General features: G+C 40.0%; 1 protein-coding gene across 1 annotated transcript in view; it reads right to left on the bottom strand.

The window, feature by feature from the left end:
* rmdn3 (regulator of microtubule dynamics 3) overlaps nucleotides 1-10,899 on the bottom strand; it is a 49,968-nt gene extending 39,069 nt beyond the window's left edge. Inside the window, exons 1-4 of the mRNA XM_030405040.1 lie at nucleotides 10,281-10,899; nucleotides 8,783-8,972; nucleotides 7,511-7,654; nucleotides 5,717-6,059 (exon numbers count right to left, since the gene is read on the bottom strand). Coding sequence (XP_030260900.1) covers nucleotides 5,717-6,059; nucleotides 7,511-7,654; nucleotides 8,783-8,972; nucleotides 10,281-10,476 — 873 coding nt within the window. The 5' untranslated portion in view covers nucleotides 10,477-10,899. The remainder of the gene's footprint in view (nucleotides 1-5,716; nucleotides 6,060-7,510; nucleotides 7,655-8,782; nucleotides 8,973-10,280) is intronic.
* Between the last annotated feature and the right edge of the window lie 4,970 nt (nucleotides 10,900-15,869).

The following is a 15,869-nucleotide window of genomic DNA, read 5'->3' as shown; positions in this document are numbered from 1 at the left end:
CATTTCCACTCCACCTTCCAGGCAAAGGCAAGAGGGGTCTCCATCCTGGTAGCTAAGCACATATTATTTGAACCAAACAATGTTACAGCAGATAAAAATGGAAGATTTGTAATTGAATTGAAGCTATTTAACACAAAAGTTATCCTTGCTAATGTATACGCTCCGAATGTAGATGATGCCAGCTTTTTTGACCGTGTCTTCTCTCTCCTTCAAGACCTTGACTCACACTTTCTAATACTCGGGGGGGGACTTTAACTGTTGGCTGGACCCAACTTTAGATCGCTCTTCTAACAGACCTGGGGCAGTGAGTAAATCGGTTTTGTGTATTCAGTCCTTTCTCTCAGAGTTTGGGGTATCGGATATATGGCGGTTCCTCCACCCGCGGGACAGACAGTATTCTTTTTTTCTCCAGCGCCAACCATTCGTACTCGAGAATAGACTACATCTTTATTGACAACAGATTGATCCCCCAGGTTTGCTCTTGTACATACCACGGTATCGTTATATCTGACCATGCCCCTGTAGTAATGGCACTGTGTCTCCCTAACATCGCACAACCCATGAGGCAATGGCGCTTTAATTCAACCCTACTCTCTGATAGCGAGTTTGTCAGATTTATTGAACAAAAAATCAGCTTCTTTTTTAAAACTAACATCACTCAGATGTGTCTGCTCTCGTGATCTGGGATGCACTTAAGGCCTACTTAAGGGGGGAAATAATAGCGTTCACTGCAAGTAAGAAAAGACTTTCTCAGAAAGAACAACTAGACTTGACATCCAAAATAAAAGAGATTGATCAACAATATGCACACACCCAAACTCCTGAACTATATAACAAACCTTTGGAACTAAAAACTAGTAGCTCCTTGCACAAACACACTGTTTTAACTACTTTTTTATTCAGTTTTAGTCATACACGCTACAGTGCTGTGTGCTAAGGTGTCTGCTGATGTTGCATAACTTTTGGTGTGAGATGTGGAGCATGTTAAGACACTTAAAACCCAGTGTAAAGTTCTGACCCCATGCTGTTAGCTGTCAATGCTAAGTCTCCGTTCACGGAGCTCTGTAATGGTTGGACCAAATGTGTTCGCGTCTTCGGTACTGGCAAGTCAAGGGTAGCTTGAGCAATGAAGCTGCATGTTTAAATCGACAGAGGTTCTCCTTTAAGATATGGGCCCAGTTTCGGAAGTTCTTTGGTCTAAGATGCCTCTCCCTCCTAAGCCCAATTGCTTCTAACCACCTCTTCATCCCCTCGTGCTCCGACCCAACTTTTAAGACATGGCACAAGAATGTTTTGCAGACTTGTTTGTGGACGGACACTTCGCCTCCTTCAATCAATTGTCTGTGAAATTCAACCTACCAAAAACCCACTTTTTTCGATATTTACAGATTAGACAGTACATTCGTTCCCACTTACCTAGCTTTCCCTCAAAACCAGACATCAACCCGATGGATACCTTTCTCTCTTTTGACCCGTTATCTAAAGGTTCAATGTCTAAATTATACAGGAACATATCAATATTGTCACGCCCGTCCCTGGATGGGATCAGATCGGCCTGGGAGCAGGATCTGGGACCCTTGTCTGATGACCAATGGGACTCTATATTATGGGCAATACACAAAACGTCACTCTGTGCAAGACACTCTCTTCTTCTATTCAAAATTGTCCACCGTGCCCACATGTCTAAGACTAAGTTGTCTAGTTTTTACCCTAGCTTAAGTCCAATCTGTGACAAATGCAAAACCAACGATGGTACCCTCTTTCACATGTATTGGCTGTGCCCCAAAATACAGATATTCTGGAACAATGTTTTCAATACCTTATCTAAAATATTGGGCATGGATTTCGTCCCTAGCCCCACACTAGCTCTATTTGGCATTGCTGCTAGTGGTGACCCGCATTTGGCACTTAGTGAGCAACATATGGTCACTTTGGCCTTGCTTCTGGCCAGACGCGCAATCCTGCTTAGGTGGAGGGATGCTGCCTCACCCACGCTGAGCCAATGGCTTCAAGACATAATGACCTGTCTCAAGTTGGAGATGCTGCGCTTCTCTATCAGCGGCTCAGAGCAAAAGTTCCATAAAACATGGGATCCCTTTTTATTACATTTTCAGAATACTCAAACAACATAAACCTGAAATGCACTCAGTTTTGGCCCTTGACATAAGCATTCGCAGCCTGACCACAACATAAGCTAATCCTTAGTATTGTGCCTTAAATGCTCTCAGTACTGCAGGGGGGGGGGGGTTGTGATCAACATGCGCATAAAATCCAAATAAAAATATTTGAAATTAAAAACCCAGGGAAAGATCTGCATGATAAAAAATAATAATTGTTTAAACCATGATCATAAATGCTCATATAACACTAAATTGTGAAATTACCTTAAAATTAACGTGCAAAATAAAATTTATATCTACAACCTGGCCATCTCCTGATCTACTGATGAGGATTCCTTTCGCTCCTGCTCTTGCTGTCCCTGTGAGAGGTTCTGTGTGAGCATATTTAAAAGTCTTTGTGCAGCTGCAACTGCCTGGTTATCGTTGACACTCTGGCAAACACAGAATTTAACAATACACATGAATACATTAAATGGCAGAAGCTCAAACTTTTCCACTGCAGGCTACTGCAGTCTTTTTCAGCACCCCATGCATTCCTGCAACCACAAAACAGCACAACCTTTATTCAGATTAACAGCATTATCTGTGTTTTTCACACAGTACATAGGCTAACGTTACTACCTACTACTGCGTTAGCAGCTACTCGATGCTAACGTTACGACAATTCACCACTTAAAAGATGTCAGAAACATTGTATGTTTTTACAAAACGACCTCTCATTTTGATATTTATCACGATTTCCCAACCTTACTTTTCTCACCTGTGTGCTGGGTCCAGCAGGTGAGCCAGCAGAACCGGATGCCATTGCCAGCGGACTCTGCGAGGCATTCACAGTGCTACGTGGAAATCGGACATTTCAGTACTTAAAATGTGGGTGTCTGTGCACAATCTGGTGTGATTTTGTCGCTCCTGTACTACAACTGGTCCTCAGTACTGCCTAAAACAGCTTCCACATCTCACATCTAAACAGCCTTGGAAATTAAAACACTTTTAGCCGTGCAGGATATTCGTGCATGGTGTGCAAATGGAAGGTTGTCACCGACAGCAGTTTCATGTGGCGTAGCTGAATCGTTCTAGATTCTACGTTCCCTGAAGGCAACATGACAGGGGGAGGTCTGTAGCCTTTTTGTTGAGCTGTCTGTCATGATGCCACGCCCCTCTCAGTTAATGCCACGCCTCCCACGCTAGATCAGAGTCAAAACTCTGAAATTGAAAAAGCAAGATCTGAAACTGAAAAAGAAAGATCTGAAACTGAAAAAAGATTGAAACTGTAAAAAAAACTAAGATCTGAATCTGAAAAGATAAAACATGCAACTGAAAGAAATAGGATCCCAAATATCAAAACATATGAAAGTGAAAAATGAAAATAAATGATTTATTCAAAAGAATTACCAGAGTTGATTATAATTATTTTTAACCTGAAAAAACTTTTTTGTACATTTATTTTTATTTTGAATATGTTGATATATTTTTCAAAATTCAAGATCAAAACTTGGAATTTTGGTTTTAAATTTTACTTTTTCAAACACAAAACATTTGACCCTGATTTAGCTCCATACTTTCTAGAGTGGCACAAAGAATTTGGTGGCATCCTATTGTGGCACCTGATTATTTTGTAAAAAGATTTTTGTAAATTTGTAAAAAAAAAAAAAACGCCTGAGGAATTCCCTGCATTTTAATGTAAATGGTTGTATATAACTTTGTCGTTTTCAAAATTTCTACATAAGTTTTGAAGATTACTAATTATATTTGCATTCTAAGCGATGAAAATGGTTCATTAAACATGTTTGTGGTTTTCACATTAAGAAATCTAACTTTTTCCTACTCGGATTTTATGATTTTTGGGTGTTTTTCCACCGTGTGTGTATGTATGTGTGTGTGTGTGTGTGTGTGTGTGTGTGTGTGTGTGTGTGTGTGTGTGTATATATATATATATATATAGACACACACACACACACACACACACACACACACACACACACACACATACATACACACACGGTGGAAAAACATGGTGGACTGAAAAGCGAAAGTGAAAGGAAATGGAGAAAGGACTTCTGAACGGCAAAGTCAGTTTGAAAACACTGCCAGATGGTTCGGTTGATAGGACAAAATTTATCTTCAAGTACTGTCGACATGAAATGAGTTACCATTGAAGTATGTTGAGTCTCAAATATCATTTGCAGCCAAACACACGGCAGATGCAGAGAGTCCACCGCCCCCCCCACCTTGCCAAAATGGGATCAAAACATCACCATGTTTTGATCCCATTTAGGGTAAGGTGATATTTTTTGAGCCTTTTATTTTCCTGCATGATTTGAAGTGTTGAATAAACATTTTCATAAAGCAAGCATATTTGCCCTTTCTTATGTTGTTAAAAGTATTAAGAACATGAAAAAAATACATTAAGGTACATTTAGAACAGAAAAAAATGTGCCAAAAAAATTGCAATTAATTTGCGATTATGTGTATAAAATATATAAATACAAATATATGTTTGTGTATGTGTATATATATATATACAGGGCTGTAAACTAACCCAAGTTAATTTTTTACCAGCCAAATAATAAATTGCCTCTTTTTGTTGCATATACATCTGTTTCAGTACTTTTCATGGAAGTAACAGTATTATATACCAATACATGCTTAGAAAAGTGCCAAAGTATTATTTAGAAATACATTTTAATATTATTAATTAAATTTTTATAACATTCCAAATTGAAAACTACAACAGTGCAAAACTTTGACAAAGGAAACACTCATTAATTAACTATCAGGCTCTGTAATAGACTTGTCAGTGGCGACTGTACCATAATAACATTTACACTGGATTTGATAGACCCATGGTTTTACACGTTTTGTGACGTGACAACTGTTCTCATATTAAGCCACTTGATTATCATACTGAAACCTAATTGAAGTTGTTTAGAAATTATGCGCAACTTAAGTACAACTTCCCTCAGCTCATGAGTTAGAGGTGTCGACATTGCTATGCTCGAATTACAGTCAGTGCGCCAAACTTTTAAAGAGCGGTGACGCGCACGCTATGTTGCTTCTGAGGGGAACTATTTTCTACAGCGGTGACGTCGGGGGAGCTACTACAGTGCGACACACAACAAATAGCCGGTTTAGCACTAACGTTTGCTACCGTCATAATTTATCACTTTACAGCTACTACAATGTTTTGCTATATCATGCATAATTTATTGCAAGAGCACGACCATCGGGACAAACATTTACCCGCCCCGTGGCATGTATCCCTCCAAAATTAAGTCGCCAGGGGAATATTTTAGTCGCATTTGGCAAGAGGTGACCACTAGTTTACAGCCCTGTGTGTGTGTGTGTGTGTGTGTGTGTGTGTGTGTATATATATATTATATATATATATATTATATATATATATATATATATATATATATATATATATATATATATATATATATATATATATATATATATATATATATATGTATATACACACACACGTATATTTGACACATGTATGGGAATAACACATGTGTACATAATATTGTAATAGTTAGTTTTAGCTCTAGTTTAGCATCACATAAACAGTCAGTCTCCATGGTGTCCCTCACCTCTGCTTTGTTGTCCAGCAGCAGACGGAAGCCCTCAGCCTTTAAATTGGCATCTCCTGTGTGAAGGACATCACTCTGAGCCAGGAGGAGAGCCAGTTCCCCACTGGGAGCTTCAGTCACCAGCTGCAGCCTCCCCTCATCTTCCTCCTCCTCATCTTCCTCTTCCTCCTCTAGCCCCCTCTCCTCCACCTCCTCTTCCTGGGAGTCCTCCTGGCGCAGAGTAAGGACAGTGGCACAGCTTCTGTCCTCGTCTTCCTCTGACTCATGTTCAGGCTCCCGCTCACCCTCCTCTCTGTCTGTGTCACGGTCTGTGTAGTCCGACTCCGCGTAGGCCGTCGAGTACCTGCAACACACATGGAGGATCGGTAGAGAATCATGAGTTGAGGTGGATTCTTACAGCACTGAAAAATACTCTGCAGGGGGCTATTCTTCTCTATGAAACTATTCAAAATGTTTATGACACAAGCTGAGGTCTTACCCAGACCCTCAGTCTCTGAATCAAAATCCATCACAAAAGGCGAGAGAAATTATGTATTTTTTTAAGGATGCACAATCAACCAAAATATGATCAAAACTGCATCATGGCCAAGTGCAATATCCAATCTACAGAAGCTGTAATTTTTTGATAAAGTGTGAGACAAACAGCATTATAATAAAATACTGTAGTGCTGCAGAGACGTCCACTCTGTCGAGTTAGAATAAAATTGCAGTGAAGAATTAAACATATGAGTGCTCCCACAGAAACATGATCGAGTTGACATCATCACTGTTTGAAGAAATATTTCAGTTCAGTGGGGGCACCAGTGGGCTGAAAAAATTCAAAAGTTCCGCAGAAACATTTAACCTGGCTCAACTTTTACTGCAGCGCAACGTAGCCTTGTCCAACAACCACACACATCCCATTACATGGCTATGAGGTGAATACTGCTACAGATTACCTCAGGATCTTCAAGACGAAGGTTAAAATAGTCCCATTATGATGACTGTCCAGAGCAGAAAAAAACTTCATCACATTATTTCAATTACTTTAAACTCTCATAAGACTTCAAACTCATCGATCTGTTACTCTAGTCGACCTTCGTGGATTGTATTTCAACCTGAAACATGCCAAAACCAACTGAGACACTTGGGCGTATTTGTGTTCTAAACACTAAGTCAGTCAGTCAGTCAGTCAGTATTAGCCACACATGGCACGAGTTAACAGTCTATAATTGTCTTAGCAGGGATGATCTGATGGGGCCTGTTAAGAAGTTTTAAAATGACCATGGTTGTATCAGACCTGGACGTGGTCCTGAACACTGTTAGATCACTAATGGACTCTTCAGTCTGCCTAATTTTGGGTATTAAGATGGCAGAACACTACTCAAAATGAGTTAGGGATATTCAGATATGGGTGCATATATGCATTTGCATGGATATGCAATAAAAGTCTAATTATATTTGTCGCATCATTTTTGGGGACCTAAGATATTCACAAAACACAAAATAAAAATTCAGAAATGTCACAGAAAAAACAATCAAGTGATCACAAGACCCTGGCTTTACTGCTGAGCCATAGCTGCCCCTATATCCCTCAGTAATTCTGAATAGTGTATTTCCATCTCCCACAAACCAAAGACACCAACCGCAACAACAACAACCCTTTAAAATGTTGATGAGTGCAGCTTTAAAGTGAGATTGGATCAAATGACTGTGAAACAGGAAAAAGGACACATAATATTAGGTAAACTGCTGACACAGCTTTCTTTACAGAGTGTAGTATAATGTATGATATGGTGTCTCAGAGACACTTACCCTCCTTCGCTGGTCTCTTCATACATACTGGCCATGCCCTGACTGGCTGTGAAGTAGATGGAGCTAGAGCTAGTTGAGTCGGTGCGCTCCCTGTGGACAACATGGCGGCGTCTACGAACCCGCTGACTTTCCTCCACTCCCTTCCTAAAAATGAGCAACAAGGAACAAACATCAGCCATCATGCATGGAGCCAGGCCCACTTTGAATGTTCACTCTCTACTTTTTGACCAGGTGCCGGTTCAACGCTGCACTCTCCTTAGACAGGACATGCAGCTGCTACAGCTGAATCTGTGGCTGTCAGTCAAAGACTTTAAGGAGCTCCTGTAGACGTGCAGACTGAGACTTATCAGTTCTTATTGTGTTAGATAGTAGCAGCCATATTTAAAACCCTGCAGCCTGGTGTAATTCTATGGCTTTGTCATTTGAATGTAGTGTTGAAGCTACACTCCAACTTACTTATAAGCGGTTGCACCATATGATGCAGTTACATTTTTAATGTAGAGAGATATTCACCTGAGCAGATTAAAGCCGCTCCTTCTTAACTGTGGCCATGATGGAACAGGAGAGACTGATGAGAATGATCTGCCATATTTACATGTGTGCACAGTCTGTACAGTTACATCCTGACACTGACGTACATGCTCCTGACTGTACTGTACAGTTACTGTTAATCATACCAGACTTCATTCTGCACTCACATGAGATGGGAAATCCTGCAGGCTCGAGATGCAACAGAAACATTTTCCGATTCTATTTATCTGAATCTATTCATCTATTCATGGCCCATTCTCACTGATGGTCTTTTCAGTACGTAGGCCATATAGAGTTATCAGCATTAGACTGACGCCGGTCATAACCAGTTTGTGGGGTATTTCAGTGTAAACCACCAGACAAAAATATTTCCCTTTAAATACATTAAAGAACAAAACAACCTTTGGTTTGTTCACCAGTGCTTTCAAATGTTCTAGTTACATACAAATATGCTTTAAAATAAAAAGTCCATAGTTTGACCCACTCTCACTGTTTGGTTCGTTTAGACATGTTTTAAAGATATATCATGATTATATTGATAATGCATTTCCGAGTGATTAAGCCTAATACAATTTCAATCACTTGAGTCACAAGAGTACTGGGTTTAGAATCATGTTTGTCCACACAAGATGATTCAGTTATGATGCCCCCCAAAATGGATTACTATTAGGTTCAGTACATACTGTGTCAAGGTTCAGTGGGGCAGATAAACGCTCTACAACTAAGCACACTCTCACTCACTTCACATCCTGGATGATCTGCACGGCGATGTCCTGCAGTCCGCCCCTCAGCTCCGCCACTTCAGAGCGCAGGGAGGCCACACAGTTCAGCACCTGGTCCAGTTGGTTCCTGAGCTCCAGCTGCTGTTCTGGGGACAGGCCCTGCACCACCGCCTCTACCGCTGCCAGCGCCTGCTGCTGGACCTCCAACTCTGGAGGAAGGAACAGCGCCATACAGCATGTAAGTCATGTGAGAACTGAGACTTGAACTAACCCCAGCAGGACAAAGACACAGCTCAAACAACAGTCTGGCTTTAAGCTCACTCAGCAGTGGAGAGAAGATGGCAAGTCTTAGAACAAGTTATGATGGATGTAGAAGCCATTTGAAACTTATTTGAAGAGTTTATATTTAAGTCAGCAAATTAAGGCTTTAGTTTAAATGATTAATCATAGGGATAAATTTTGTTTAAATGTATTAATTTTAATATAAGTAAGTGGGTTGTTTATGTTAATTCATAGATTTATCTATACCTGTCCGGAAGATGTGTGGCTATGGGTGGAGTCTTAGTTATACAGGTAAGCGAGCGCAGGTGCGCAGCGCGGCCTTTGGCTTTTGTTCAGGTTGAGACAAGCCAGACGCATAATGTTTTTTGACCGTGAAATGAAGAACGTGAACCCGGGATAAGTTTTTCTTGTGTTGATGTTAAATTATGGAATCCTCATCAGCCAAAATAAATGGGACATCAACTGCAGACCTTTGAGTAATGGAGTTATTTAATGAATGAAAGTGGACACGCGTCAGATCTCCAGTCAAGCTCGTATCATTCAGGTGGCTTTTGAAACACTGGAAGAGGAATCTGCCACTACAGGATTCTATGACAGCAATAAAAACTTTGGAGGTGAAAAGGCTACCGCTCTAAACTTTCTTTGGGGGGGCGGGGTCATAAATAATAAATACCTGCGATAACAGACATAAACATCTGTGATGTCAAGGCCATGACTCCTTTATGGATGATCTGGATAATCCATCATCTACCTGCAAATAGCTCAAGTACATGTGTTTTGCTTATGATACTGCCGAGAAGACCCATGTGTTAATGGGTTAACACAACAGGTGATAACAGGTGATAATAGGTGATAATGGTTTTGGCTCAACTTCTGAGGGGGAATCAGGCCCTTCAAGATCTGGGTCTCACGATGCAGGGAGACATACACACCAAGAGACCAGGATTACACATTATAATCACATTTTCCCCCCTCCTATTTACAGACTTGATTATTTTTGGTGCTGAAAATGACTCCTTGACAGCGAAATAATTACATATTTTAACCTGAAGTGACCATTTCCCCCTGAGCCTGGGCCCAGGCCTGATTATCAGTATAGTCCTAAAATATCGTTCTGCAAGTCCCCTGCTTTCCCTTTCCCATAAATCACCGCCCCTTTAATTCAACTGGATAACACACACACACACGTTCCTGATAAACTGGTGTCAGTATCAGGCGTAGCAGAGTTAACCCACCCTGAGCATCAAGCGTCTCCTGCAGCAGCGCTGCTCCGTCCGCCCCGTCGAACAGCCGGGCAAGTGTCTGGGCCTCCAGCACCACGCTCTGGGACTTTCTCCTTCTAATCTCTCGGTAGATGATGAAGGCGATCAAGCCCAAACCTGCTGTGGCTCCTACAGCCAGACCGATCAACCCGTTCCTTCCGAGCGACATGTCTCCACACTCCGCAGACGGACAGCTCGTTAAAAAACGATCGTTAATGTCACTTCCTTGTAAATACCACCTTCATATGTCACCAACCATGTCTGCCGTAATGCCCCTCAGGATGTCATGGACTCTACGAGCCTCTTCAGTTTAACGGTCCTGCTTCGGTGACAGCAATTAGCAAGTTAGCCTAATGTCATTAGCCTTTCGCTCCAGCGCTCAGTGGCTAATAACACGGTGCTAACTGTTAAAGAGCGGAATGCTAGTGTTTAATGTTGTCTTGACCTTCACCTTATATTAAAAAGACGACACGCTGTAACCAATCTTAGCAAGCTTAACATGGAGAAGCGAAGGTGTCGTCGGCTGGCAGAAGTGATGCTGTTAAACATCATCTGTGCCAGGCTATGTGAGGCTGGCGCAAGGGCACTGTACTTCCGGTTCCTTACAAAATAAAACGTGAAAGTGGACTGTAGCGTTTGTAGGACCATTTCCGCCACGAGAATGTGTTAAGCATCATAATAAAAATACCTCATTCGTATTTGTATTGTTTTGCATTGATTTATTGCTATTGACATTCATTAATATTACTAAGGAATGACTCAGTAATGACAGAATGACATGTGGCGCTGTGACTATGACTGTATATTGGCCAAAGTGTTCAGGGCTGGACTCTTATCAAACATGTGAAGTTTGGTCCAGATAGGAATGAGGAAGTTGTTCTTTTATGACTTAATGGCCTGCTCCTGCTGGTATTAAATAATGTAGGAGACTCTGGGGTAAGTTGAGCCAAAGGGTAAACTTGAGCCAAGTTGTTGCTGGGAAACGGTAAAAAAAACATTGATCATGTGACCAAATATTTAGGAGGAAGGCATCATTTCATAGAGTCTGTGAAGGTAAGAACCACATGGGTACAGTGGTTTGACATTTATTTCCAAAAGAACATTTTTCATTCTTGAAAGTGAATTTAGTCTATCATAAGTTTCATGAGAAATGTGTTTTATACATCAATTGTGTCATCTATGAGCTACAACATGAGGTCATAAACCTAGCATAAAAGTGCACCATTTTAGCTGTGGGGACTAATAAAGTCAAAATGGTAGCTCTGGGGTAAGTTGAGCCATTTGGCCAGGGGTAAGTTGAGCCACCCAGCAGAGGTGGGAGATGGATGGAACGAGGGAGAGATGGGGAGAGATGGAACAAGAGGAAATTCAACGAAGATGGAGAGGAGAGGATAGATAGAGGAAGGAAGGAAGGATGATGAGAAGATGAGTGTGTCAGTTTAGATTGTTCAGATGTGTTACTTGTTTATAACTGACCTTACTTTCAGCAAGGACACCAAGAAACTATGATTCTGGACCAAGAATTCAGTTCTTATGTTTTCTTCCCAAAAACACAGCTGTTAATGTTCTCTTCCCAAGCGCACTTTAAGGTATTTTCATGTTAATATGTTTTTTTTTTTTTTTTTTACAAAACAGCTGTGCAGTGCCCGTAGGAAATATGTATTCCTATAGAAAAGTTGGAGGTAAAGTAGCTTTTTTTTAATGGATGGCCAAATGAGGCTGTGTTTGAAGGTGGGACATCAGGGATATTTAGGTTTGTTGTGAAATCCGATATTCCAGGTATAATTGGCCGTGTTTGACTATTTTTGATTTTGCCATTAAATTTCACCTTAAAAACTATTTACTTGGTGTCATTATCTTCAGCACAACCTCACATGTGTGACTGTACAGTTATTTTTTTATTTTGACATACTGTATTAACACAATGGACCTAAAACTACAAAAAAACATAAAATCTGAGTAGAAAAAGTTAGATTTTTTTACTGTGAAAACCACAAATATGTTTAACAAACCATTTTTTATTACTTATAGTGCAAATATAAATAGTAAATACGGCTCAACTTACCCCGCTCCTATGCTCAACTTACCCCATACACAGGGTAAGTTGTGCCACAAGACCACTTTTTTTGGACATGCTATATTATCGAAACAGTTATGTTTACACTAATTCTGTTTGTTTGAAGGGATGCACAACATCCTGAAATATATGCAGATATATTAGTTAGTGACAAAACAATGATTGCCTTGGTGTAGTGATCCTAAATATGAAAAATGGCTCATCTTACCCCAGTCTCCCCTATGCTGTAGTCCGAATAACTCTCTGCAATTTACATAAAAACAAAATGGACTACAGGTGAAAAATCCCTTAAACGAATTTGTGGTCAGTTGCGTTTTGATTATTGATTGGCGGCGATGCTGTCAGAGGGTGTGCTCACCTTTTAGTTGCATGTCATCTTGTAGTGTAAAATATGGAGGAAAAACCTATAGATGTCATGTAGATAGGATACTTGTCTGAATTCCTGTGTCCAGTTGGTCACACTATGGATATGACACAGTACTGGGCGACATGTATTCAGGGCGACATCATATACATGTGTACATTGGAAATTGTATGTTAAAGTTATAAGGACTTGATGCTTTATGGCGAAGCATGAGAATGGACCGCACCATGACACCCACCATGTATGATGTAGGCAAAAGCTTTTGATTACTTTTCATGTTCAAGGTCTGAGGATAATACTGAGTGAATTGGAAGTCTGCGCTGTTCAATCTGTAGGAGTTCATTTAAGTACGAGGCATGGAAATGGAACAAAATGGGGGTGAAATGGGAACTTTGAATCAAAATAGCCGACTTCCTGTTGGAGTGACAGTTTGGTACCCCTAATTTTTTTGTGCGATACCCTATATCACCATTTGTATCATATTTAATACATACGTTTCTGAGACTTCAATCAACACAATCAGTACTTTCCTTAAAAACCTGTTGTATATCACCTGATACATGTATTCTACATGTACACTGCAGGCAGTGGAAGGGCTTCTTTTGGCTTTTAAAATGGTCGCTGTCATTAAATCATTCACACACTTTTGTCAGGAAAATCTTTGCTAATTTTCAAGAAGTTACAGTAAGAATAACATTTAAATTGTAACTAATTTTTTCAAGTAAATATTCTGTATTGAATCGATGCAAAATTACTTAATGATTCATTCCTTATATTGCAGTTAAACTGTTAAAAATGTGTGTATCAAATTCGATACTGCAGGTATATAAGGTTATTATCCCTGAATGGTCATGTCACATTTTTGTAATGTAATCTACATCATGCCTACCACAATACAAGCACACACTATTTTGCAAGCACTGCACCAGCAATCACTTCTCACATGTCTACTGTAAAGTTGTAAGGTGCATCATTGCCTGAACAAGGACAGAAAATGTTTTTGTGCCGACCACAAAGTGAAAGAAAAAGGCTGTGAAAAGTTTTATGTACAAAAAAAAACAATGAGAGAAACTGCCTGAAATGTTCTATATTTTCAAAATGTTATTTGCGTAATTTGTTTTGTATCTAAAATCAACAAAGCTGTGAGCAAAAAGTTTATGTATCAAATGTGATATGAAAAAATATAGCATAGACAAAATGATATGGCTAAATTTTTGGGACTGATTTTGGTTTTATAAACATCCCAGTTCCAAAAAATGTGAATTTTCTGGCAATTTTTTGATGTGTCAAGCTTTACAGGATTAATATTCCAGGGGGCACTATAGAGTCCGGTGGTAACCTTTCGTCAGCTTTCGTCAGGAGGGCACTGGCAATAATTGTACCAAGTTTCGTGTTAATCTGACCTACCAAAGTGGAGATATAAAATAATTAAATCCAAAGAGCGCCACCAAGTGGTCATCGGCCAGAATTTTGCACAGAGCCGCATGGATGTAAGGTTTTTGAATGTGCGATAAAGTATATGGGAGTTATAAGGCAAAACGCAGTTTCCTAGATTATAGAGCCATCTAGTGGTGAAAATTCACAATGACAATAGGTTATAAAATCTTCCGGCAGGTTTGTTGAGTTTTTGGGTATGTTCAGGCAGTGAAAAATGCAGTGAAAAATGCGATCATTTGGGACAAAATAGTCATCACTACAAAAACAATAGGGACCTCACTGGTTGAGACCTGCCTGGGCCCAAATTATTGTGTTGTCAAATCTGTGACCAGAGTCAGGTTGGAGTACAGAGCAAGTTAAAATAACTATTCAAGTCACAGCTTCAGGTTCGGCAATGCATCTTAAGGATCTATATAGGATGTATATTGAGGAGGTTGTCAGTGTACTCTTTTCCACTGCACATCAGATTTGCGTGAAGTCTGTTGAGCACCTTCATGCTGGCCTTTCCTTTAGTGCCACTTACAGGACAACAAGGACCTAATACATTATTTCCCTCTCACCTTCTGTTGATCTACTTTCTACTTTCTTTTTCATATGATCTTCTTCAATGCCTCAGAGTGGCTTCTCATTTCTCATTTCTGCTAGGCCCTGTTTCCTCTTTGAAGCTGACCCAGTACTGTGAGAAAGAAAGTGGCTGAAAATGAGTTTGTTGGTTTTTGCTGCAGCTGAAGGAAGCCTGCCAATAATGTGTCCAGCTGAAAAAACAATGTAATTCATGAAGAGGTGAAGTCAGCATGACATAGGCCTGCAGGGAGGTCACAGAAATCTTCAAGAGTCAAGGTGTAACACAAAGTTGAGTCTTGAAACTTAGTCTGAATCAAATTGACCACTAAACGATCAGAGTGCGCATATAAACCTCAATGATCGCTGATCTTGGCTTTGATGACTTCAAAATTTAGCTTAATTTGTACTCAAGTGTAGTTGATGCTGTAGTAAACTGAGATTTTTCTCTTTTCCAAATCCCTCAACTACTCATGCAGTGTGAAATATGCTGATTTAAGACAGAAGGCAGATAAACATGGTCTCTGTAAAGCCATTCAGCTATATGATTTAGTTTAGTTGAGTACATTGAAGATGAAAGTGATTTTATTGAGGTCACTAAAGGAATAAAATCAATGGTTGATTGCAAATGAAATATCCAATTTCAACATAGCAATACTTGACTGATCATTTTGTAAGTTAAAAACAACAGTGTCCCTTATACTGACACTTGTGTCATCATATTTAAGAAGTGAAAAAGACGTGTTGACACACACCAAATGATTCTGATAATGTCTGTTTGATTACATCAGACGTTACAGTGTACATCCAGATGATTACTCTGGTTTTTTATTATGACGTGGGATCACACCAGTCTATTGGATGAGCTCTCTTAGCCTTGCAGTCTGAATAAACATGTTGACCTCATGAATCATAGTCAAGTTAGAGAAGCTCAGAGTGAAATCTCTCTCTTTAGTCTCTAAAAAACAAACAGATAAAGTATTGATTTGACACATCAGGGCCAAAGTTAAATAAAGCTTCTGGGTTAGAATGCAGTCGGACCAGTCGAGAGCATTGCCAGAGTTGACTGGCTGTCCCCATACAGGAAATACCTGCTGCACAGGTGTACTCCAGACGCTTTGTA

This window comes from Sparus aurata, chromosome 22 (genome assembly GCF_900880675.1).
Source record: "Sparus aurata chromosome 22, fSpaAur1.1, whole genome shotgun sequence".
NCBI classification, from domain to species: domain Eukaryota; kingdom Metazoa; phylum Chordata; class Actinopteri; order Spariformes; family Sparidae; genus Sparus; species Sparus aurata.
Note: the sequence above shows the minus strand (reverse complement) of the source record. Positions and strands in the feature narration are given on the sequence as shown.